The 23,988-nt window shown below is 53.2% G+C and overlaps 8 protein-coding genes across 8 annotated transcripts; 5 read left to right on the top strand and 3 right to left on the bottom strand.

Moving 5' to 3' along the window:
* Window positions 1–171: 171 nt before the first annotated feature.
* On the top strand, window positions 172–1,002 carry BO66DRAFT_228245 (Yae1 family protein). Its single transcript, XM_025642742.1, has one exon. The coding sequence runs from the start codon at window positions 271–273 to the stop codon at window positions 859–861; it is 591 nt and encodes a 196-aa protein (XP_025498723.1). The 5' UTR covers window positions 172–270; the 3' UTR covers window positions 862–1,002.
* A 346-nt stretch (window positions 1,003–1,348) lies between these two features.
* On the top strand, window positions 1,349–2,879 carry BO66DRAFT_228241 (SMP-30/gluconolactonase/LRE family protein). Its single transcript, XM_025642741.1, has 4 exons — window positions 1,349–1,581; window positions 1,639–2,198; window positions 2,248–2,485; window positions 2,554–2,879. Exons 1-4 carry the CDS (start codon window positions 1,448–1,450, stop codon window positions 2,855–2,857), a joined length of 1,236 nt encoding a protein of 411 aa, XP_025498722.1. The 5' UTR covers window positions 1,349–1,447; the 3' UTR covers window positions 2,858–2,879.
* A 448-nt stretch (window positions 2,880–3,327) lies between these two features.
* BO66DRAFT_443543 (uncharacterized protein) lies at window positions 3,328–3,843 on the bottom strand (the record flags this gene model as incomplete). Its single annotated transcript, XM_025651517.1, has 4 exons — window positions 3,328–3,411; window positions 3,474–3,521; window positions 3,596–3,664; window positions 3,733–3,843. 4 exons carry the CDS (start codon window positions 3,841–3,843, stop codon window positions 3,328–3,330), a joined length of 312 nt encoding a protein of 103 aa, XP_025498721.1.
* Window positions 3,844–4,756: 913 nt separating this feature from the next.
* On the top strand, window positions 4,757–9,623 carry BO66DRAFT_443542 (uncharacterized protein; the record flags this gene model as incomplete). The annotated part of the gene is made up of 4 exons (XM_025651516.1): window positions 4,757–5,621; window positions 5,670–5,963; window positions 6,372–6,888; window positions 6,938–9,623. The coding sequence occupies 4 exons, from the start codon at window positions 4,757–4,759 to the stop codon at window positions 9,621–9,623; spliced, it is 4,362 nt and encodes a 1,453-aa protein (XP_025498720.1).
* Window positions 9,624–10,071: 448 nt separating this feature from the next.
* Window positions 10,072–11,865, bottom strand: BO66DRAFT_432372 (O-methyltransferase; the record flags this gene model as incomplete). Its single annotated transcript, XM_025650639.1, has 3 exons — window positions 11,329–11,865; window positions 10,679–11,254; window positions 10,072–10,605 (listed from the first exon to the last, which is right to left on the bottom strand). The coding sequence occupies exons 1-3, from the start codon at window positions 11,569–11,571 to the stop codon at window positions 10,072–10,074; spliced, it is 1,353 nt and encodes a 450-aa protein (XP_025498719.1). The 5' UTR covers window positions 11,572–11,865.
* Window positions 11,866–13,185: 1,320 nt separating this feature from the next.
* Window positions 13,186–14,870, top strand: BO66DRAFT_475440 (uncharacterized protein; the record flags this gene model as incomplete). Its single annotated transcript, XM_025653236.1, has 2 exons — window positions 13,186–13,285; window positions 13,342–14,870. 2 exons carry the CDS (start codon window positions 13,186–13,188, stop codon window positions 14,376–14,378), a joined length of 1,137 nt encoding a protein of 378 aa, XP_025498718.1. The 3' UTR covers window positions 14,379–14,870.
* Window positions 14,871–15,880: 1,010 nt separating this feature from the next.
* BO66DRAFT_443539 (ketoacyl-synt-domain-containing protein) lies at window positions 15,881–22,106 on the bottom strand (the record flags this gene model as incomplete). Its single annotated transcript, XM_025651515.1, has 9 exons — window positions 15,881–15,910; window positions 16,044–16,528; window positions 16,593–18,773; window positions 18,835–19,409; window positions 19,469–20,694; window positions 20,742–20,926; window positions 20,990–21,290; window positions 21,354–21,983; window positions 22,044–22,106. 9 exons carry the CDS (start codon window positions 22,104–22,106, stop codon window positions 15,881–15,883), a joined length of 5,676 nt encoding a protein of 1,891 aa, XP_025498717.1.
* An 890-nt stretch (window positions 22,107–22,996) lies between these two features.
* Window positions 22,997–23,887, top strand: BO66DRAFT_443538 (uncharacterized protein; the record flags this gene model as incomplete). The annotated part of the gene is made up of 2 exons (XM_025651514.1): window positions 22,997–23,439; window positions 23,494–23,887. The coding sequence occupies 2 exons, from the start codon at window positions 22,997–22,999 to the stop codon at window positions 23,885–23,887; spliced, it is 837 nt and encodes a 278-aa protein (XP_025498716.1).
* Between the last annotated feature and the right edge of the window lie 101 nt (window positions 23,888–23,988).

The raw sequence follows: 23,988 nt of genomic DNA, 5'->3' as shown, positions 1-23,988 counted from the left end.
TCTTTTCTTTCTCCGCAGCGCTTGCTTATCTATCTCTCCGTAACTTAACTATCTGTCTACCATATCGCTAGTTATCGTACCCTTCGTTTTATTCCGATTTACTTTTTTTTTTTCCCTTCTGGAATGCTCTCCGCGTCAATCACTCTCCTGGGTTGACTTCCTTTGTTGCGTTCTCTTTATCTACGTTCCACCTCGTTCAATTGTCTTTACCCACGATCTCCGGCCCTCCCTCTCACCCACCAGGAAAAAGAGGGGAAAATTCAATCCGCAATGGACGGTAATCTGCTTGAGAGTCTCCTGGACCTGGAGGAAGAATTCTACCAAGAAGGATTCGACCTGGGCTCCGCAGATGGCGCCTTGGCTGGCTACACCGAAGGAAGTGTTTTCGCCGTCGAGAAAGGGTTCGAAAAGTTCGTCGAGATCGGAAGACTGTACGGCAAGGCGTTGGTTTGGGCTCAGCGAGTCGCAGACTCCGACCCGTCTGTCTCTGCCAAGGCTGTTTCGGAGTCGCAAACGGAGGATGGGACGAGTGGCAGACCGGGCGAAGGATTGCTGGACCCATCGCTTTGCAAGGAGATGCCAAACCTGGTGACGAGCTCCAGACTGGCCAAGAATCTCGACACTCTGCTCGAATTAGTCGACCCAGCTTCTCTACCGATGGTGAACGATGAGGAGGCCGTCAACGATGTGGACGAACGCTACAAGGGCGCTGTCATGAAAGCCAAGCTCATCCAGCGTTCGCTAGGCGAAAAGGAAGACAGTTCGGATATTCACCCGGACGCAAAGGAGACGTCGACTGCATCTGCAGGTGACGGAACAGGCAGCATCGAAGATATCAGCTCGTTAAGTATTCGCCATTGAGGACCCTCGTTGCTGCAAGTCCGCACTTACCGTACGACGACGGATTGCTCTGCAAGGGATGTCGCGGTTTTGCCTTGGCAACGGATCGTTTGCTTTACCAGATCGGAGTTACTCCGAATCATTTGCTCGATCTGCCAAGTTGCAACCAAACCTCTTCAAGCTAAGATCCTTGATAGTCCACAGCCTTACTGCGTTGTGGTTAGCTTGGGTGAATAGCTTCAGATACTCGGGCGAACCGCGAGGCCCGATCCCTCGCCACGCATCCCCGCAGCCGAGGTTTTCTATTGTTTCCCGGATCGTCCAACCCCCCGCCAAGTCGGTTTCTCACCCACATTTGGCTCTTCTTCACCCCCACGGAATTCTCTCGGATATAGAGAAGTGGGCTCATCGGTGTCGGTGCTGATCCCAGGCACCATTCCCTTTTTTGGGGTCACCCCTCTATTTGGAGATGCATGGTCCTCATCTATAAGTACCAGCCTTGGCCCGCTCAAGTCTATCAGATTCAATGCCATGAAATTGGACGTTCGGTCTTTCACCGTATAGCTGGGACTACCACTTTCTTTTGTTGTTTAGTCCGGTAGTCATCATGCAGTCGATTCTTCTATCTTTAATCTTCCTTGCCCCCAGACTGGCTCGTGCCCAAACAGGAGTCACACAGCCCATCTCAGAGAACTGCGGCCCCTCCGTGGTATGCATAAATCGCTATGGCAATGTCCTACCGTGAGTGACTCGTGGCACATAGTCCAAATGTAGAAAGCCCTTCTGATGCATAATTAGCTACCACTTTTTCCGCAATCTAACTACAATGGATGCACCCACCACGTTTGGTGACACCACGGTGGCCAACGGTACCAAGCTGAACGACATCAAGTCGGCCGATTTCATTGTGTACAACAAGGAAAAAGGTCTCGAGGCTTTAGGACCCAACCCCAATTACGAGTATGTCTTCGCGGTGAATGAGGCCGTGCACGAGGCTCCTGTCTATGTAGCGTCCCAAAACAAGCTGTATTTGTCGCAGCTAGCTCCTCCCACTGGCTATCTACCGCAGCTTGTGGTCGACCTAAACCAGGATCCCCCCACTTTGTCCGAATTTCTCTCTGATCCCCCGGTATATGCCCCCAATGGTGGTACGTTCCACAACGGCAAGATCATCTGGGGTGCTTCTGGTGGCAACAACTCCATTGGAGGTTCCGAGCAGCGTGTGGGGTTGAGAACCCTGGATCCAGAGACCAACAAGACCGTCAGCTTGGTCAATAACTACTTTGGCTACTATTTCAATACGGTTGATGATCTTGCCGTTCATCCCAAGACGGGAGATATCTGGTTCACCGATCCTCGTGAGTGCCCTGTTACACCCTTCCTCACACACATGCTAACTGCTTCCAGAATACTCTTGGTTCAATTCTCTAACTGATACGCCTCCTCAGCTGCCCGCTGCCAGCTATCGTTATAACACTTCTTCTGGTGCAGTTGTCGTAGTCGACGACAGTATCGGACAGCCGAATGGTATCGCTTTCACCCCAGATGGCTCAATCGTCTACATCAGCGACACAGTTGCTGTCAGCGCCCCGGTCGACCCGAAGTATGGCCATCCGGGCAGCACATTCAACACGACTCAGCGAAGGTAACTCATCTCAACTCTTCGCTTATCACTTGCTTCGAGTCCCAGGTAACTGACATCATACCCATCAGAACCATCTATGCCTTCGACGTGAGTCAAGATGGAGCCCACGCCTACAACAAACGGCCCATCTACCTCGCACCTGGCTTTGTCCCCGATGGACTGAAAGTGGCCGCAAATGGCTACATCGTTACCGGCTGTGGTTACGGGGTGGACGTCATAGATCCATCCGGGGAATTGCTGTTCACCATCCAGACGAACTACACGGTTCAGAACTTTGCCTGGACCGGCCCGGAATTGAAGACGCTGTGGCTGATGGGGAATGGGGGGATCAGTAAAGTGGAATGGAATCTTGTAGGACAGGAGCTGAAATAAGTCGGGGTACAGGAAGTCTTGCATGAGCGGTGATGTGATCGTTCTTATGATTGATGTCTAATATGCATGTGCGTTGAAGGACTGGCAAGTACTGTGTGGAGCACCTGCAGTTGACTCTGGTAGGAGAAAGACGAGCCGCTTTGGTTACTAAGAAGGTAGTAAGTACTAGGTAGTATCACTAGGAGTAGTCGTTGCAAACCGAGATGGGTGGTTCTGGTTGTCATGGGATTGTCAGGTTGAGTTGGGGGTGTGTTCCTTCCCACTTTGACTGTACTGGATGTCCTCTCCATTGATGATGCTTCCTCCTCGTTGCATATAGAGATCGGACATGTCCATAGTGTGTAAAAGCTTCAACCAGACGGATCGCCAAACGGATAAGTTATGTCTATGCACTGAAAAACATTGTGACCTGTCTATAAACATTGCTGCGCTGCTTTACCACCTGTCGTCTGCCCGAAGCAATCGCAATGTCAACTAAGCGATGCTGACGCCGATGCCGATAGAGCCAACTGGGATGAGGTCTCATCATCGAGAGTAAGAGCCAGAGCCAGATTCTTGATGACAAAACAAATCGTGGTCAGCCCTGCCTGGCCTAACGACCTCTCAACAGACTCACATCTTGTCGTTTGCCATTTCGCCATCGCGGAGGCCTGTCACCGAGGAGCTGTGATGCACTTTGTCAGCCCGGCATTTCCCTCCTCGAATGTTTCCTTGAATTCTTGTGTTCTTCCAACTTACCGATCGTTTGCCCTGCTGTATGCTCTGAGATTCATAGCTGTTAGGTCTCTGCATAGGCATCAATTTGGACTTCAATCCCCTTCGTAACAGCATCGCTGTCAGCTTCCCCTCTCCGCGTTGTCTTTCGCTTAACTCACTACCAGTCGCTTGTTAAGATTGGCTCCCTGATCCGCAGGAAGAGCGGCTGCGAGCACGCAGAGAAGTGCCAGCAGAAGGGCTGGCTGCATGAGTTTGGTGAAAGCAAGCATTGTGATCGTTGGAGATTTGTGGTAGGCAAGTGGAAGAGAGATGAAAGAATTGTCTGTATCAACAGTGGTGCACTGGCATTTCGAGAAATGGGTGGGAACATTCAAGGCGTAATTATACTGGCAATTCTTGAATTGCATCGCACTGCATCTCGCCGCTTGGGAAGCGAGTTGACCAGCACCCTGTTTCAATTATCGAAATCATACTTCCACTCGCGCATCCACGACACATCCCCATACCTTGCATCAATCACACAACCACCACCATCAAGCGACCGGAACGGGCTGGATCTCTTCGCCGCCGACGGGCCCTCTCCCTGCCTGAGCTACGCGGCCACGTACCGGGAAGTTCTGCAGACCGTATCCCAATGGACTCCCAGTTCTCGACCAAACTCGCTGGATTACGAGCATAAATTCTCTCACAAGCGGGCTGAGCTGGATAATCAATCGTTAGCTCGTAACGTTAGTGCAGAAAATCCAATATTGAGCGGCAGGTGGCTGCATCTCGGGGAAAATCCCCCCAAGGATCGTCACCCAACCGGAGATGAGCCGCCACTCATGTCAGCGACAAGCCACTGCATGCTTCACATAGTTCTTCTTGGGGAAATGCATGACTCGCAAGAGGCGGAGCTTCTTGCCGCACTGAGGATTTAATATCTGTGATCTTTGGCTCCACTGCAGCACCGCGGCAGCATCAGATGCGGACATCTTGATATGGCTGTGGGACTTCAATTATTGTTTTGTGATGGACGTTCAAATTGGCACTTGAATGCAGCAAAGCAGGTCTTGAAGAGGCAGTCCCGATGATCCTGATAGGAATGTCTCGTCTTAGCATTTGCGTCTCCTTTATGATGCCTGCTGTCTACATTGGTCCGGACTGTTGTCTCCCGTTTGATTGAGAGAAAACCCCGTCCGCATGGCAGTCTCGATTTCCTGGCTGATATTCCAGCTTCCACTGGGCATCTGCTTGACTCTAATACTGCTCGGACAAATTGGATGCCGACCGTGGAGCTCTGCCTCCCCAGACCCATCGAGCCATCCAGCAACGGAACAAGAACAGGAAAGACACAAGGTTCCTGACTTCATCGAGTCATGGGAGACGTACAAGAACTATACCAACCACCACAGACCTTTTCCAGGTCACGCCAACCGCCGAGCAACCCTTGACGTTCTCCGATCCAGGGTCCCGGCATCCCGAGTCCAGGAGGACGACGACCCAGACCAAACCACGATTTTCACCGATGGATACCGACTAGAGATCGACCAGCGAGGAATCCTGGGCCATGGGGCCAGTGGCTACGTCTATCCTGGCATTTTGTCTTCTCTAAATCTCAGAGAAACCCAGAATGTCGCCATCAAGGTCTCGCACCGTCCCCATCTACTGTGGGAGGCTCAGCTAATGGACCTCATCCACGGCGATCACCTGCTCCGCTCCCTGGAGACGGTAACCATTCCCCAACCAGAGGATGACAAGGCCGCAGATGGGCTGGTCTACGCGATGATCATGCCACGCATGCAGGGAAATCTGCATTCGTGGGCGGCCGGATTGTCGTCGCGCGAGGAGCCAGGGCAGCGGACCCGCTCCGCTATGCTGCAGATGTGGGAAGGGCTAGTCCAGCTCCATGCACAGGGCTTTGCGCATCGCGATGTGAAGCTCGCGAATATGGTGTATAGATGGAATGAGACGGGGGACATGCACGTTCTCCTCTCGGATCTGGACCACGCTACCCCCGCTCGAGAGGTGAGAGGCAGTGCGGGGACTTTGGGGTATTTATCTCAAGGTAAGCCATTGGAGTAAGGAATCTGACGTTGTACTGACGCGGGAGCAGAGGTTTTACTAAACCAAAGACACGATCCCATGAGCTCGGATGTCTTTGCCATGGCGATGTCGTTCTTGGGGTTGGTCTCCAGCCGGATGTCGTCTGATCGGGACTTTCGCATGCTGGTGTGGAAGAGTGTAGTTGATGCTGCGAAACAGTCGAAGATAGAAACCACTCTGCTTGAAATGTTTGCTAACGGTTTATCCGTGCGGCAGGCGGGACTATTAGCAAAAGCGCTGTGCGAGGAAGAGGGGGAGGACGATGGCAGGTGGATGCGGCGTATCACGGCCAAGGAGTTTCTTGGTGAGTTGCGAGGGATGATGGACAGTGGGTTGTGGTGATACTTGTAGTGTGTTCTATGCCAGTCTTCCCAATATCACCTTCCAGATCCCTATACTAGGTACCCAGAAATGGACATAACTACGGTTACTGTCTGTGTTGTTTGCATGAATCTACGGTACTGTACAGTACTTAACCCATACTTGCCGTGTGGTTCATCCACTCACGCCTCTTCCACCACATTCTTTTCTCCCCATCTGTTGGCAAATATTCCTGGCATCGAAGACACCATTCATTGCTTCTTCCACAACAGCCTTCTAGGACACACAACCATGGATTTCTTTTCTTTATTACTGTCGCTGCTGGAGTTCTGATACTTGAACACACGGAAAAACAAACAGCCGATTGACTAGACACAGCCTCGTGGACTAGATTACCCCGCCCCCGCCAACTATGGCTGTGATACACATACCCCTCAGGCGATTCGGAGCCCATTGCTGACATTCAGTATGGACCCCTTAAGCGCCTTCTCCCTCGCATGCAACATTCTTCAAGTCATTGAGCTTGGTCAGAAAACCCTGACCCTGACCTTGAACTACCGCAAAGCCAGCACGGGCGAACCCCGCGAGCACGAGGATCTGCAGGGAGTGCTGCAATGCCTGATCAGTTTGAATGTCGACTTACACGCCTCGATCCCAGATTCTACCGACCCAGACAGTCTCACTCCGGCGTTGGCTCGGTTGCAGCAGGCTAACGAAGAGTGCCTTCGTCTGTCGATCGAGTTCGTAGACTTGCTGAACAAGCTGAAGCTCCGCACCCCACATGCATTGCTAGAGTCCATCCGGGCGAGCATCAAGACGCTCTGGAATCGCGACCGCATGGAAGCCATGTCTAAGGCTGTGGGTCGGGCTCGGGAGAATCTCAACACCGCACTGCTCTTCTACCTCAAGTATGTCCCTGGCCGATGCTTTACTGTCGTGTCACTAAGTGCGTGGTAGAGATACCCAAGCCACCGTGGCGGGCCAGGATCAGATTCTCCAGTCTACGGCTCAGCTAGAGGACAACGTCTTATCTGCACTGGAGGAACGTTGTGCGCTGATCCGAGCGGATGTACGCCAGGTTCTGGAGCAGGTGCAGGCAACCGGCATGAACCAAGCGGCAGAAACTCAGCTTCTCGTCTCGCATCGGCATCAGCTTGACTGCCTTCAACATCAGATTCATGGCATTCTCAATCGACAAGAGCATCTCAGGAACCTGGATGAGCAAAGAAGACTGGCAGATACCCACCAACTGTTCTTGGCTAGCATCCAGTTTCCGCAAATGCAGGAACGTGCACAACAGATTCGAACTGCGCACGAAAAGACCTACCGATGGGTCCTGCAGCCACAACATCCGAGCTCGGTTGTGGCTTGGCTATCTGCTCCCACGGACACCGAACCGATTTACTGGATCTCCGGTAAGCCGGGCGCGGGAAAGTCGACCCTAATGCGCTACCTGGACCAAAATCTGGATTACGAGGAGCATATGCTTCCCTGGGCAAGTGGGTTCACAGTGATACGAGCTTCATATTACTTCTGGAATGCAGGGAATGCGCTACAGAAGTCCTTCGAAGGACTCGTGCGGTCCTTGCTTGCCCAGATACTCGAACAGCAGCCTGAGCTCATAGCTCGCATCACGACACTTGGACCAAAGTACAATCCCCGAACTTGGGGCTCGAGTCATGTGGAATGGACCCAGTCTGAGCGAATGAGTCTACTTCATCTGTGCATTGGCGCTCTGCAAGACCGCTACAAAATCCTTCTTCTTATCGACGGTCTGGATGAATATGAAGGCACTGACGAGTTGCGACGGGATGTAATCCGAAGTCTGACTGGGTTGAACGGAATGGCGAACGTGAAGATATGTCTGTCAAGCCGGCCATGGAACGTATTTCGAGATGCCTTCAACAGCACACCGCAACTGCGATTAGAGGACCTTACTTATCAGGATATCAGCACATATATCAAGACCGAGCTTACCAAATCCCCCCGCTTTCGATATCTTCACCTTCGCCAGAAAGCCGAGGCAGACAGATTAATCTTGGCGATGACTGAAAAGGCTGCTGGAGTCTTCTTATGGGTCCGGCTCGTGGTGCGCGACCTGCTTGAAGCTCTCCAGGATGGCGATAATATGGCTGCCCTGTCGCGAAAGCTCAACGGCATCCCCGCTGACCTGGATGAATACTTCCGTAGGATGATTGATTCGATCCCTCCCCTGCACAGGAGAGAAGCGTCGAAAATGATCCAGATTGCATTACATGAGGAGACCGCGTTCACCGCACTCCACCCGCTGCGGATGCTTGATCTCTTGTTCATTGACGAACCTGTCCTTGACTTTGCGGACACAAGCCCGTCGAACTATCCCATATTGGATCTGGCTGATCGTGAAGGACTTGCCTTCATGCTGGACTCCACGTACCGTAGGATCAACAGTCGATGTATGGGCCTGCTGGAGTGCGTATTTGATCTGGAGTTTTCTGATTTTCTTGACCTTACCACTCCGGATTACTTGGAGACCTACGATGGTCATCAATTCAATTCTGCGCTTTGTACACAGGTTGCGGAGTCGGCAGAGATAGGACACACATTTATGCTAACCATCAGCTTCATACATCGCAGCTGCCGGGACTTCCTTCGGTCGCCTGAGATTCAGGAATTACTGCATCAATACACCGGCGGGCCCTTTGACGCAAGGCGGTACCTAGTCAACGCCAGGATCCACCAACTTCAAGCCCTGATGGTTGTTGGAAGTATCCGGGAGTTGACCTTTGGCATTGCTAGTTACCTGGCGTGCGCATTAGCAGTGCCCGGATGGAGGGAATCCGCCCCGGCCATCAGAGCAGCCCAGATGCTGGACCCAGTCATGGAAGCTCTCCTATCAGCGAGTAACCACGACAGTAGCATGGATGTCGGCTGGTACATCGGCAGGTTGGCAGGCAAATGGGCGGACGAACAAAGCTGTTTCCTGACCCTCGCCATCGACTTTGACTTGCGGGGCTTCGTCAGGGCGTGTCTGGGTCCAGCGCAAATCCGCAACAAAGCTGGCCGGCCGATCCTGGACCATGTTCTCCGACCGGAATTCTGCCGGCGCCGTGGCTCCCTGGGTATTGGATACTCATTGGTTAGCCCCGAGCTTGTGCGCCTCGTGCTCGACAACGGAGGCAACCCCAACGAATACTACCGAGGAGGGACCGTCTGGGCACGATTCCTCGCCTGGACCGCAGGCTGTTTGGTTGATTGTCTCATCGCTGACGCCGAGATGATACAAGCCCACGTCGAATCCATTGCACTGCTGCTGCAGCACGGTGCAACACTCGTCATTCCGCACTCCTGGCTTGCAGGCAGCAGTCCCAGCTGGGCCAAGGTCATGACCCACCCAGACTCGGGCCTGCAGGAGGGCGATCGATTCCGTCGCCAGACATCACCCGTCTCAGCCTCCCCTCCCACGGCTTCCAGCGTGGACCAGCCATGCTATGCAGTGGTAGACCTCCTGGAAGCGTTCCGGCCATGGTTCGGAGGGGAGATCGACCGGCTGATTGCTCTCGCGCAACGCTCTGCAGCCGCATCTGTCCTGGCGCAGGGTATCAGGACCCTGCCTCTTCGACCTAGGACCGAGCATCTGCGACCGGGAGTAGAATCTGTATAGTGTGCTGGTTAGCCAGTCGAGCTGTTGTGTCGTCCACGCAAAGTCAGGTTTCTTCTCGTATGGGGGTTTGAAACTGATCTGGTATATGTATAGCTGCGATGCTGGGGAATACCTGAACCATCCGCGGCAGAGGTCAACGGAGAGACTCCTATGGCGTCAAGCATGATCAGAACGGCCAACTATGGATGGAAATATACTTGGAGGTGAGGATGTGTGACATAATCTGGATTCGAGTATAGATCAATGCGGCGAGGACAGATGAAGATAGGTGAAGCTTGATGCAGCAAAAGGAATATTGCTTAGGAAGGTAGGTCGAGTCAAAAGTGTAAGCCAAAGGACATCCAACAAAACACGCTCAATCTATCCACAAGAACTAATAGGTATACTGTCTCATAGCAAAGGTAGCAAAGCCCAGGCTCTGCTTCCTGGATGATTGTGATGCGATCTATCATCCCTGAAACACAAAGTCGAGAATCCCCAGCGGCGATCCAGCAGGAAGATGAACCTCCCTCAAGTCAAAGCGACCATCGGCCTGCTTGATCACATCCGTCCAGTCTTGTGTGGTTCGTTCTTTCGAGTTACACGCCACGTGCATCTGCAGATCCATGGCCGCGACCGATTTCCTGACCGGCAATGGAATCGCCAGCTTGTTCTGGGCATCGTCATACTCCGCCGGCACCACGAAATCAAAGACGAGCAGATGATTCCCCGGCTTCAGCACTCCCAGCAGGTTCCGGACAATCTGCCGCACATACTTGTCGGACCAGTCATGCAGGACCGACTTGAGCAGGAAGACATCCGCGGGACAACTCTGCGGCTCAAAGAAATTGTGTGTCTGGAACGTGATGCGGGATGCATACGGCGTGGAGCTGATATTCGCCTCAAAGGCCGACTGGGCCGAGGCGAGATCCTGGACGATCAGATTGAGCTTGGGATAGTGTTCAGCGAGGATGACGCTGATATGTCCTGCCGACCCTCCAAGCTATACTGCGTTAGCACCGCCAACATATAGCTTCACTCTTTCCCCTGAACCACTGGCAACAGCAAGAACTTACATCCACAACAGTAGCCCCCTCCCCCAACCCACCCCAGTCAAACCGCCTCAACACCCCCTCCGTCATCACCCCACTCGTCTGGCGTAGTCCCTGCATCGCCTCCGCAAACCGCTTCGCGCGAAACCCCCTCGGCTGCTCCGGCAACCGCTCAAACGTCTCCAAAAACTCCCACAGATCCGTACCCCGCCGCCGCCCATCATGATCCGTCGCCAGTGGGATCGCGCACGCCGTGATCTCCTCCGGCACCGCCGCCCCATGCCGCCCCACAAACCACCGCTTCAACGCCTCCACCCCCACCGTCGCGGCGGGCCGCACATCCTCCAGATTATGCGCGAGGAAGGCCCGCGCATAGGGATAGCGCGCCATGTGCGCGGACGCGGCGGTGTGCACGACCCGCTCCCCTTCTTCGGCGAAGACGAAGATGGTGAAGGCGAGCCGGAGGAAGCGGCGCACGATCGGTTCGGGGAGGTCGGTGAAGCGGGCGATGTCGGCGTAGCTGGCGGAGCCGTGGAGGGGTACTGCGTTCCAGAGGTTGAAGGTGTTGAAGACGTCGAAGGTGAGGAGGGCGTGGTTTGGCTTTTTGGGTTAGGATCGATATGCCTATGCTATCTGATAGAGGGGGGGAGCCGGGGGGGGGCAAGGGGACTTACAAACATGCTCTGTTGGAACCAGAAGTCGCTGGATCCTGTCACTAAATGGTGCAGGGTTTCAAGAGTCTCTAGGAGCTTCATGCGAGCATCCTGGATTTTGGGGTTTGGGGGCATGGAGGCTGGCGCATCTACTGCGAAGGATGGCTGCGGTTGCCCCGCGGCGTTGAGCTGACCGGCGAGAGAGTGGGTGAGGTCGGCGATGGTCGCGCCCAGGCTCTCGAGGCTGGGTTGTGTTGAGCCCATGGTTTCTCTGCGGTTGATCGAGAGTCAGTGAAGATTGGGGTTGGAGATGCTTGTCTGGATTCTAGGATCTTGGAGAAAAAGAAGAGAACCGCCTTATATAGTCATCTCGCAACACCCTCCGAGGCAGCTTGACCCACTACTGGATAAGATAGACCATGGCATTGGAATCAGGATTCCTGTCAGCTATGGATGATCCTCAGATTCAATTTGGGTAACCAATTCGCAGCAGCTGAGGCTTGATTCCTCGCCGAGCCTCTTCGTACGTCCCGCGCTATGGATCGATTTGTACACGAGCACACGGGTTAAGCGACACTTAGCGCTCCAATCGCTGCGGCTTAGCCCGCCGCCAGCCCGCAGGGCACAGGCCCACGCGGCTGACGCAGGTCCGTGCAGCCAGCTGTACTGTAGGTACGTATATGTATACGTTGTTGTGAGAATGATGACTTAGTATGTAGATCAGCTGCAGCTTCAAGGTTACTGTATTGGGTATCCACATCGGTGACTCGGGAGACAGTCCCAGCTACTTTTTGAGGCATAGCCCTAAAACCCCCGGCCCATGCTCTGGCCCTCATCCATGATAAGTACCATCTGCCCTGAGTCCTAACTAAGTTGGAAAGTTACTTAGCGCTTTGCAAAAAATGAAAAGTCAATAAATAAAAAGGAGAAAGAAAAATTAGAATAATAAAAATAAGTAGTCTTCAGGCATCATACTACACGATCCCATGGATAAATTGAAGGCATACACAGACTACTACATAGCTCGGGCGGCTTACCACCCGCCAAGTACATACATTGATAGTTCCTCACAGATAGCCTCACATAGTCACACCTCCTTGACAGGTCATTTGTTTATCCCGTGTCTCGGGTGATGGCAGAGAGGCATTTATTCCCCTTCTTTTCTACATAGTCCAACTGTAAAAGACATTCCAGTTTTATATTATAGTTTCTCCTTTCTCTCGTATTTTCCGGCTGGTGCTTTTCTGCTGTCCATTGTTGTGAATATCACCGAGGGAACTCGTCAGAAACGGGTCTAACCAGACAACCAGTAGAAGGGTTTGCACGGTGAAGAGTGAATCATATACTGTATGTGCTATTTTTACGGAAACAGTATACATCGACCTTTGAGAAATATCTTTGTCACCGTCGCCAACAAAGACGGCGGCTCGATCGAATTCGGCTCACCACCTTGGACTACCAGCCGCAGCGTCGCTTTTGATGTCTAGCTAATCATGCAAGACTAGTATCTTAACTGGGTAACTAGTACTAACTATTGATTTCTAGTCACAAGCTGTGTACAAAACTATCCTATGCGGTGACTGCACTCTCCCAGCTTAGACAGTGTATACGAGATTTACCCTCGGGCAAGCAAACCCGCGAAGCCGTGTTCTTTTTTCCCTTTTCTTTCCAGTGCCTTTGTCAAATCTTCATTGCTGTATCAGCACAATGAATGATTGACCGACCCCTGTTTCCATGTCATTTTAAAAGCGCTGCTGTTCCTCTGCATCCTCTGCGGTGTGTTTCTCCCAACAATATTCCTCCAAACAACCCTAATCTTCTTCTACCTCGGCATTTTTCACTACGGACCCACGTACCTTATCTTCCAATCAAAACACGATGGCAGCCAAATCGCCCAAGGACAATGTCGGCCTCGACTTTCAGTTCTGGGCCAACTTGAAATACAGTGGCCGCGGGTTCGATGACCAGGCGGACTGGGGTAAGTTGTTCACTGCAGTGCTGAACGGACCTGTGGCTAAATTCACCCTTCTCTAGAGGACTTTCAGATGTGCTTCTCTGCCTCTACCTCCGGGCCCGGCACACCGCTACGTCCAGGCCTCAGGGTCAGCCAAATCGGTCATTCCGGAAGTCCGGGCCCTCTCGCGGTGGCTGCGGTAGGGTTCGCCGTTCAGGACGAGGCCACCCTTCGCGAGACGGAGTTCGACATCCTGATCATCGTTCCGCCTCCGTCTCCGGACGACCCGCAAGAGAGGTCCGAGGAAACCGTTGTCCATCGCTACCTCGATCTCTACAAGAAGCAGGCCTGGGTGGAACTCCTCGGAGGGCTGGAAGCAGCCTGTCGACCGGTCTTCACGGCGATCAAGACGGACGAGGCCAGAGACACTTTCGAGGCCGAATTAACACACGGCTCCCGGCTTTTCCAGCTGGTTCCGGGGCCGGACGCAGACACGCCCGGATTCGAACCGTTTCAGCCGGAGCTCGTGAGACTCGACTGGGGCCTGGTCAAGGAGGATGTCCAAGACGTTCCGGTCTTCGCCTTGTCGGACGTCGAGCGGTTCCGCTCGTTGACGAATCAGGTCCACGAAGTCACTATCAACGGGCGGGCCTATGTCTACAAGCTTGCCAGAGATCCGCAATTTGTCCGGGAGATCTCGATGTTGCGGAAGCTGGAAGCGTTGCGCAGGAAAGGACACACCACGCTCCGGGCCCCGAGGCTGGAAGGGCTCATCGGCCTGGATACGATCTTCGAAGGGATTCTCATGACGTGCATCCCGTCCTCCCGCAGTCTGGATCGTCTGATTCGAGATGATGGCGAGATGAGCCTCGCCGACCGTCAGAAGTGGTATGACCAGGTCTCCGCGGCCGTGCAGACTCTGCATCAGGAGGGTCTCTGCTGGGGAGATGTCAAGGCGGCAAATGTGGTGATCGATGGCGTAGGCGACGCCTGGCTGATCGATTTCGAAGGCGGCGCCAGCTGGGGCTGGATCGACAAGAAGTTGAAAGATACCATGGCTGGAGACTTGCAAGGCTTGAGCAATCTTCACGAGGTATTGGGCCTGAGAGCCTCCTGACTCGGTGCTGTGCTGCGGTCCTCCGCATTCGAGAAGTACTTCTCTTGTTTCCCGTGCTTTGTTTCAGCTTTTCTTCTGTCTTGGCTAAATCTGTACCAACTCCCCTGTCATTTGTTTTCTCGTCTCTCTCTCTCTCTCTTTTTTTCGATTCACTCACTTGCTTTCGGTTCCAATTCAGTGCGCTTTTAGCCTACCTCTCGGGAAACATTACCGTACTCATCTCAATCAAAGATATAATTGCTATGGGCGTCGCCAACAGACCTCCCTTGAAGAAAATAGAAGAAAAATTCACCAAGATCAAAAACACCACCGTTCATGCCGGTTCTACCATTTGATGCGCATGTCCCGGCTCTGCCTGCTATTCTTGATTGGGGATTATCTCAACCCAAGCAGTCGGGGCATATTTAGCTACCGGTGTCTGTTAGCCATTCGGAATCCGAAATGTTCCATATTATGGTCTGGATCCTTCTTTTTTTTTTTTTTTTGAAGTTCCTGTATCTGGTTGTTCTTGGCTTGCTGGGGAAAGGTGCCAGTTAAACTCTGAATTGTTAAGCCGAGTGTAAACTTCTGGCCGCGTTGCAAGCCACACGCCAGGAGGTTAGTACATATAGTTGGATGGGTCAACACCACCAAAGCCTTACTCTTGTTTTTGCTTAATAACTTCGAATCTAACTAGATCCCAATCCTATGACTACCATTTCGCTCATTGTAGCCTGTCTCAGAGGGAAATCCAGCACATACGACCACGAGGTGTGGAAGATAGGGCTTCCCGAAGCTTTAGCTTAGTCGATACCGAATATAGATCCTTTTTATATGTTAAAGTCCTATCATTCCTTACGACCTTGTCACTACGAATTATAGAAGCAGTTCCAAAGAATATTCTATCTTCTTCTCATCATTATTATAATGAGCCAAAGGATACTGTAATCTATAGAAGGGTTGATGTAAGTTGTAAACCTAAATAGAACAGTCTAGATTATACACAACTCTTCTCTAGATATTTCTACGCAAAGCAGAAATGTAGCCTCGATTCTACCAAGTATACCTATACGATTGTTAGACCAAATCGCTGCATGGTTCCAATGTTGATTAAGCTTTTTATCTTCCTGTCTACTTCAAACATATCATTTAACTTACTCAGAAACTCTGTCCAGTCTTGATTCAGCTCTTTGAGCCATGCATTATCTATTAGGCTAAGGACAGCGTGATGTAAACCCTAATGAAGGATAAATGTTATAAGAAGCCTGCCAGCCAGAACTGCCAGTCCTACCAACCCAGCCAGCCCGCACCTTGACAATCAGGTCAAGGCACTCGAGATTCACTTCTTGTTACTATATTCATCCTATTGCTGTATCCAAGTCCCGATCCACATTATCATTCTTTGTTCTCAGGCTTCCTATCTTCATGTATGGAATCCTCCTACATACACATCATGATGAACTTAATATATCTATTCTGGATGATCCCCACTTGCAAGGTTGCGCGATTACCACCGTTCCTCATCATCCTTCTACCGATGCCTTGAGGTTAAGCTATCCCAGTCAGTATGCGGATTGCTTGTTGTATCTTGTCCGATGTGGTCTCGATCTACAGAACAATGCCCAGTGTTAACATCGCTCTTGCTGCCAGACACCGAATAAGTGGAGGGCTATGCGTAAGACTTACACAGTCAGGACGGAACGGGCTAAAGTGATCACAAGGAATCTCCAGGACTGTTAAGGGGGTGCCCGTTAGGCTTTCCCACTGTTGCTGGCTGTCTCGACGGAAGCAAGGGTCACTCAGCCAAGGGTAAGAGACACCACACAGTCGGTCCGTGTCGAGGGGCTCGCGGCAGCTGATCAGGACGCATGCTAGCGGTCGTAGCGCCCCGTCTTCGTCGGCGACGGGCCCCGCCGGGTGATAATTCTCCAAGAGATCGGCATGTGCGCGGAAGTTGGCCTGGATTTCCTGCTGAGTCTGACGAGCCTGCTCGGACTGAAGCAGTGCTCGTCCCCCCCCTGGACAAAGGACATAGTCGATCACGGGGGCAGGAAGAGCTTGATGGGCCACAGGGGCTGGAGAGTCGATCATCACGACCCCCTTCACCGGTCTCTTGCGCCGACAAAGTTGACGTGCCGCCTCGAAGGCGAGGACACCGCCAAATGACCAACCTGGATGTTTTCTTTGTGAGAAAGCCTCCCTCGGTTTGCTTGTACTGGGGGGGAAACGACTTACCGCCCAAAATGACATCAGAGCTGGTCGTGGCCAGGCCGGTGTGCTCGATGTACAGGGACGCCAGAGCCTGCAATGTCATGGGCCGCTCGCAGTCGGCAAACGGCCAGCTGGGGCTTGCGATGCCGTACACCTTGTGGCGTGTAAGCCCGGAGAGCCGCCCATACATCCCACACATTCCACTTCCGTCGTGGAACAGATAGATCTCGCTGCCAGATGATGGCATTTCGTGAGATAATACGCCGTCATGTAAGAGTTTGCCGAGGCGGGGATCTTCTCGGTGTATGTGTGGTATGTCCTTTCCACGTGGAGGCGGCCGGTGGCTTGGGCTCACGGCGCAGAGCTCCCCTAGCCGACGGGAAGTGAGGCCGGAAAAACCGTCGTGGAAATCGTCAGGGAGAGTCAATCCCAGTCGGGTCCGGATCTCGTGAGCCAACTCAATGGACAGGAGAGAATCGACGCCCAACAGGGAGAGGGGCTGTTCTTTCTCACCGTCCCGTGGCTCAAGGCCACAAACCTCGACAAACAAGTCCCGGAGAGAGGCAGAGGGCTGAATGGGGGTCTGAGCTGGTGTCTGTGCGCCCCCAGACGAAGGAGTTCCTATGACTGTTTCCTCTGCATCCGTTAACATACTCACCTGAGCTACCACGTCTGACACTGTGCGGCACTGCTCCAAGTTCAAGCCCTCCACGCCTTTCATGCTTCGGAATCGTTGCTGGAGCACTACTGCTAGTTCCATCATCAACAAGCTGTCGATTCCCATTTCCGCAAGCGTCCGGCTGTGAGGAATGTCTGGCGCAGTCTCGCATAATTGGGCGAGAATGTTGCAAACCACAGTCGACGCAGCTGAGGATGCCGGGGCTAGTGAGTCTGTCTCCAGCCCACTGCGTGTCTTCAGATCTCGAGGTAGCGATGCCCGCGTCGTCCCCGAACGAGCGAGGCCACGGGACAAGAGGGCCTGGAACGATGACAGCTTGATCTTTTGGAAGCGTATTCCTTCCACATACGCAATGACGCGATTTGTCTCGTCAAGTGCATATGAGTCAGCCAGAAACGCGTAGCCCACATCCACAACAGTACAGTAAACTTGCAGAGGTTGACCCCGCAAATGGATTGAATTGTGGCAGATCATCCCCTCCTGAGCAGAAACACAAATACAGGCAACGTCCGAGTCGACAGCGGCGTTGGCCACAAATCCAGCCGCGTGGAGAAGGGTATCTACAAGCTCAGGAGGAGAGATGAAGAGCGCTGTCGGCGCGGACGATACGGCAGGTAGACGGAATGTCCCGTAGCCGTCTCGATCTGCGTGTGAGATGTTAAAATCCTGGATAGTGAGGAAGGGAGCCGTGTAGCGAACCACGCGAGGAAATATGAGCTCATAGAAAGTCCTTGAGGAGAATGACTCGGTGGGGCTCGTGGATGCGCCACTGATAGCTCGACGCATTCGCTCCACTCTCGCCAATTTTTGGACCAAGATGTCTTCGGTCTCTTGTGCCTGCTGGGATCCTAGAGATCTGATACTTCCCGTACAAAAAACAGTCTTCGTCGGCGATCTGCAAGAGAAGAGCTGGAGCTGTTGCGGCGGACGGGCTGCCTCCAGCTCAGTGCAAATGACGACTGGATTCGCCTCGTTGCCACTGGAGGCACACACAAGTGGCTTGTCGAACTTCATGTCTTTGAGCAGATATGCTGTTGTGTCGGAACAAGAATCTCGAGTTGATGCCAGCGCTTGGAGTACAACTTCCATGTAGACGGAGGCCGGGCATAGGGGCACGCCTCCCACTGAATGCGCTGCAGCAAATGGTTCAATCTGCTTTGCATATGTTTCAAAGACCTGCTCCGAGAAGCCCGCAATCTCTTTTCCACGGCTCGGTGATATAAAGGCATAGCAGGGTCGAGATGACCCCTCGGCTTCCTGACCGGCAGACGCCACGCTCAGAGATGGCCGTTCGATGAAGGGGAGCAGATACTGCTTGGACCTGAGGGGTGTGTGTGGAAGGGACCTGACAAACCTCGCTGAACTTCCATCGTAGACGGCACGCCAGTTTACAGGGTAGTCGTGGAGGAACAGCGTTCGCAGAGCACCGGTAAGCGTGGCCCAGGAAGGGTGTCGTGGGTGCTGGCTCGCCACAAATGTGTATGACCCATTCCTTGGGGCGAGGACAACCTTGAACATGGGTTCCGCTGAACAGCACACCCCAGTCAGCCATCGTGCAGGGCGAGGATTAGTGGATCGAGAGCTTACTGGAGGGCGAAGGGCCAATTTCAACCACAGTGAGGCGCTCGTTGCCCGCCCACTTTTGGATGTCACTAATCAGAGCACTGAACCGGACAGGGTGTCGAGCATGATCCACAAAGTATCCCGGCTTCAGCCTCTCCCCGGGCTGAAGCACTCGTCCGTACAGACTAGATCCCATCTGGATAGAGGGCGGCCTGGTGACCACCTCCGAGACTAGCAGTGAAAAGTCGTCTAGGATCTGCTCCACTGCAGACGAGTGAAAGCCGAGGGGGACCTCGAGCATCTTGTGTCGAATCCCTTGTTCCCGACAGTATGTGGTTAACCTAGATAGACTGCCTATGGGCCCAGCCACCACGCTATCATCGGGCGAATTGTAGCAGCAGATAGTGAGACCCTCAAGATCCGTTGGGCGGTTCAAAACCAGCTGTTCGAGAGTGGCAGGTGGTAATCGACATGCCACCATGCCTGTTGAACCCAGAGCACACTTGCGGGCCATAAGTCGGGCACGATGAGCTAAGAGGCTCAGAGCCGTACTGAGACCTAACTGTCCAGCCTCAACAGAGGCAGCATACTCTCCGATACTGGAGGGTCTCTGCAATTAGTCATAAAACAAGCTCACTGGCAATGTAGGCTCGCTCACCTGTGACCTACCACCAGATCTGGTTTCACACACCAGGCCTGAAACATCCTGGCTAGAGCATATTCATAGACAAAGCATGCGCACTGAGAGATAATGACCGCCTCTTCGCCGGAAGCTGGCTGTGTGCCCATGAGAAAAGGGGTAACGGGGAAGAACCCACTCTCGGTCAAGATAGCATCACACCGGCTTGTTGCATCGCGGAAGGTGGGCACTGTGGCAAGAAGCTCAAGACCCATTCCGGCATAGACTGCTCCCTGCCCTGAATATACAAAAACAGTTTTACCAGGCTCTCTGTGCTTTCCGAGGTCGCTCATGGCTACCAGAGGTTGTTCCAACTCCCGAGCCAACTCTTGGCGGTTTTGGACAATGATTGATGCTCTATACGCGGACTGTTGTTGACGTCTGGCGTTGACAGTGTAGCAGAAGTCCTCTAGCCGCAGATCGGGCTGTTTGAGGAGACATTCGAGGTAGCTAGATTGAATCGCCTCAAGGGCCTCCGCGGTTCGTGCACTGAGATTACACACATGGTGGGACCTCGTCTGCTGGGTGAAGGTTGTTGGTTGCATGAACTCTTCCACGATGAGCGCGCAGTTGGATCCCGCGGCACCGAAGTTATTGAGTAATGCACGGCGAGGCCCTGAGCGCTTGGTCCAGTCTGTCAACTTGGTAGGGATAATCCACGCATCTTCTAAGAGCGGCTGCAAGCGGGGATTGATTTTGTTGAAGGAGGCCTGAGGAGGAACCTTGTGCTTTTCCAGCATCAATAACAGCTTCGCGAGTCCGGCAACACCAGAGGCGGCTTCCGCATGCCCGATATTACCTTTCAATGAACAGAGATAGCGGGGGCTGGTGGATGGCCTTGACCCAAACACAGCGCGCAAACTGGAAGCTTCTGCATAGTCACCAGCTTGTGTCCCGGTGCCGTGCGCCTCTACAAGGTCAATGTCTGCGGGGGTGAGTCGGCTGGACCGAAGCACGTCTCGAAAGAGGGCTGCTTGGGTCGCTGCATCAGGATGGGTGATGGACTTCGCCGTGCCACACTGGTTGATGCCAATGCCGCGAATGACGCCGTAGATGTGGTCGTCCTCCTCCATTGCATCAGCAAGCTTTTTCAAGACGACCATTCCACATCCCTCGGCTCGACAATATCCATCTGCCGCTTCATCGAATGGTTTACACTGCCCACTGAGGCTGAGAAAATGGGCTCTAGCAAGTCCACAGTACATCTATTCCGAGATCAATGATGGCACCCAGCACCGGGACTGATACTTACATCTGGACTGCTAATGATGTTGACGCCCCCAGCCAGCGCTGCCCTGCACTCACCACGTTGCAGTGCCATGCACGCATGGTGTAGAGCCACTAGCGACGAAGAGCACGCTGTGTCGATCACAATCGAGGGGCCATTCATCTTGAATGCATACGATATACGACCACTTAAGAACGCTCTCAAGGTTCCTGCTTGCTCTGGTCAACGCAAGAAGCCATGGCCGGCGGTGGGGGGGAGGGGGTAAAATTTACCGGGACTATAGTAAATATCGAGCTGGGTCCGAAGGTTGTCGACGTAGTCTCCCGTCGCGACTCCCACGTAGACACCGAATGTCTCTTTCTGATAGCTAGGGCTGGACCCCGGGGCGTAGCCTGCGTCGTCGAGCGCCTCCACCGCCGCATGCAACAGCAGTCGCTGTTGGGGGTCCATGGATTTCGCTTCTCGGGGTGAGATATTGAAGTGCGGAGCGTCAAATTCGAAGGGATTTTTTATGAAATTGCCGAAAGATGGGACTCCTTGACGACTGGACAAGTCAAACCGATCTGACGGTATCTGCACCGCACTGTCAGCGCGCACGTCTGATATGTGGTCCAACCCAGGATTATCTTTTCTTACCTGGCCCATCGTGCTTCTGCCGCTCTCCAACAACTCCCAGAACTCTTCGAGTCCCTTTGCGCCAGGATAGTTGACGGACGTCCCAACAACAGCGATATCATCCATGGAGGGTTCGGTAAGAGATGAAACCCAGCTTTGCCTAACCTCCAGACGGGGGTGAGCCAGTAAATTGTTGGAAACATGAATAAGGGACTTGGAGCCTGGTCCAATGCCCAGGACACGATATCTGGCTTCGGAGTCTCGGTTCAGGGACCGAGTGAAGTAGCTTTCTAAGTGAGCTTCTGTCTCACGCCAGTCCACCGCATCTAGAAAGATTTTCTGAAGGATTGCTTCGACTAGGGAGACAGAATGCAATTGTGGCTCTGATGCCCATCGCAAGGGCACGTGCAGGTCGTTCCAACTGGGTAATGTGATCCCCCTGGTCTCGACATCATGCACAATGACGCGCCTCACGTTGTCCATCTCTTCCCCGTAGTGATACATGGCGTGAACATTTGCCCATCGACATTGAATCGACTCTCGAGCAAGCAACCCATTGAATCCCTCCAGCGTGACGCCATCCCCGCTCACCGATATGCTGTCATGGAAAATGGCGGTAACCCGGACTTCGGGCCTTTCATGCTGTGTGGCCTTGGAGATCGTCTTATCAGTTTGGCTGACCTCAGACTCGTAGTGGCGTTTCTAACATACCTGCTCATTGTACGATGAAAGTTTCTCTTCTATGCTCTCCAACGGGTAGTCGAAGATACTCATCACACACGGCCTGGACCTCCAGTTTGACCCCAACTGCTGGTGGCAGTGGAGAGATGCCCGGACTCCGATCCAAAAGGCGAGACGAAACCCCTCGACAGCCGCATCAATGAAATCCTCCGAGCTGAATGACCAGAACGATGCTGCAAGAATAGCCGCAACGAGTCCGGTGCACACACCATCAACCTCAGAATTCGGTGGGTGCCATGTACCGATTGGAAGAGAACGAGCTCTAAAATTTGACGGCCGTAGAGAGTGATATTCTGCAGCACAGGGTGCGACTGGAACTCCTGGGAGGGTTGGATCAACGCTTCGGAGTGGTTCAAAGCGTCCTGTAATCGGCCAAGGATGGACTGCTCTTCCAGGTTCAGGGCCTGCAGCTCCTCAAGGAAGGCCCCTTCGCACCGACTCAGGTAAGAATAAAATGCACTTTTCGCCGATTCTGATAGAAGTTGAATCAGTGGATTCTTCCCTGCAGGATGAATTGCATGTTTCATCGACCCTTGCCCCGCAAACAGTAATACATCGCCAGTAATTAGAGGTGACATTATCGGGGATTGAGTCAATCATGTATTCGCGGTCAAGCATCAGAGAAATCAGGGCATACCATTTGTAACCCTGACACGGCGGCTGATATGAAAAGGGAACGGGGCACTTGATGAGATTCATCATCCGGTCCTTTGGACTGGGCTTCATTCCATTCCCTTGCGATCACATACTCTGGTCCTCGCTTCCCAGTTCAGCTCCCCAAACGATACTTGAACGTTGCGGATATCTTCTACGTGTGCATCTGACTCTTGCACGATTGCAGACTACGAACAGGATGACGAAAGTCCCACGCTCTACCTTCAAACGTGCCGCATTCCGCGCTCTCCCTTCCAAGGGGGAGGCTGATGGAGAAGACGACCCATCGCACTCTATTCAGCTTCCGCCCACATATTGAGCTGGTCGCAGCCCTAATCCACCTGGCCCGACGTGCGCACGCGTTGCACCCGTCCCAGTCCAAAGTTCGAATGCTGCTATCCTCCTCGATCGCTGTCCTCCGTTACTGCAAGAACAAATTTCCATTTACAGTGCCAGAGACTCCCAATTTGGACCCGGAGACGGTCACACGGATGGGCTACGCGGAGGCAAAATGGGTATGTGAGAAGCTTCTGACAAGGGCGGCAGATCAATATTCCAGTGAGATTGAAGCCGTGGCTTTGCGCATTGGGCAGCTGAGCGGCCCTGAACGATCAAGCGGCGCCTGGAAGGTTGGCGAGCACATTCCAGCCCTGGTCCAGGCATGTTATCACAAGGGGGCATTTTCACATCTCGAAGGGGTAGGTCGACTTCCGTGACTTTCCCCCTACTGTCTGTCCCCATTGCACAACTGATATTCTCCTCACAGTCCCTGTCTTGGCTCCCTGTCGACCGTGCTGCGCGTTCGCTTATTGAAATTCTCTTTCATCAAGGACCCCTGGACACGATCATGCATCTCGAAAACCCCACACGACAGCCTGCCCACGATGTGGTCACCATCATGGCCGACCACCTATAGAAACATCCTTAGCGGGCTGGAACCGTCAGGTGGGGACTGTGGGGGCAAGCTCAGCCACATACTTCTGGCCATGAATGCAAATCGCATCACGGAGACGCTAGTCCTCGTCGGGCTCCCACGCGCCTTTCTTCAGCGATCCACACACCTTGTTAATCCAACGTTTCCGGCAGTCTTTGTTGGTCCGGCCCGGCAGTTCGGCGGCGATTCGATTCCAATCCTTGGTCTCGCCGGTACTCACGGTTGAGCGGATGAGCAGACGGTTAGGCCCCCAGTAAAATCTGGTGCCATCACATACTTTGACACCTTGCCTCCTTGTACAGAGTCTGGTCCTCTTTCTCAGTCCAC

This window comes from Aspergillus aculeatinus, assembly GCF_003184765.1.
Source record: "Aspergillus aculeatinus CBS 121060 unplaced genomic scaffold BO66scaffold_71, whole genome shotgun sequence".
Lineage (NCBI taxonomy): Eukaryota > Fungi > Ascomycota > Eurotiomycetes > Eurotiales > Aspergillaceae > Aspergillus > Aspergillus aculeatinus.
Note: the sequence above shows the minus strand (reverse complement) of the source record. Positions and strands in the feature narration are given on the sequence as shown.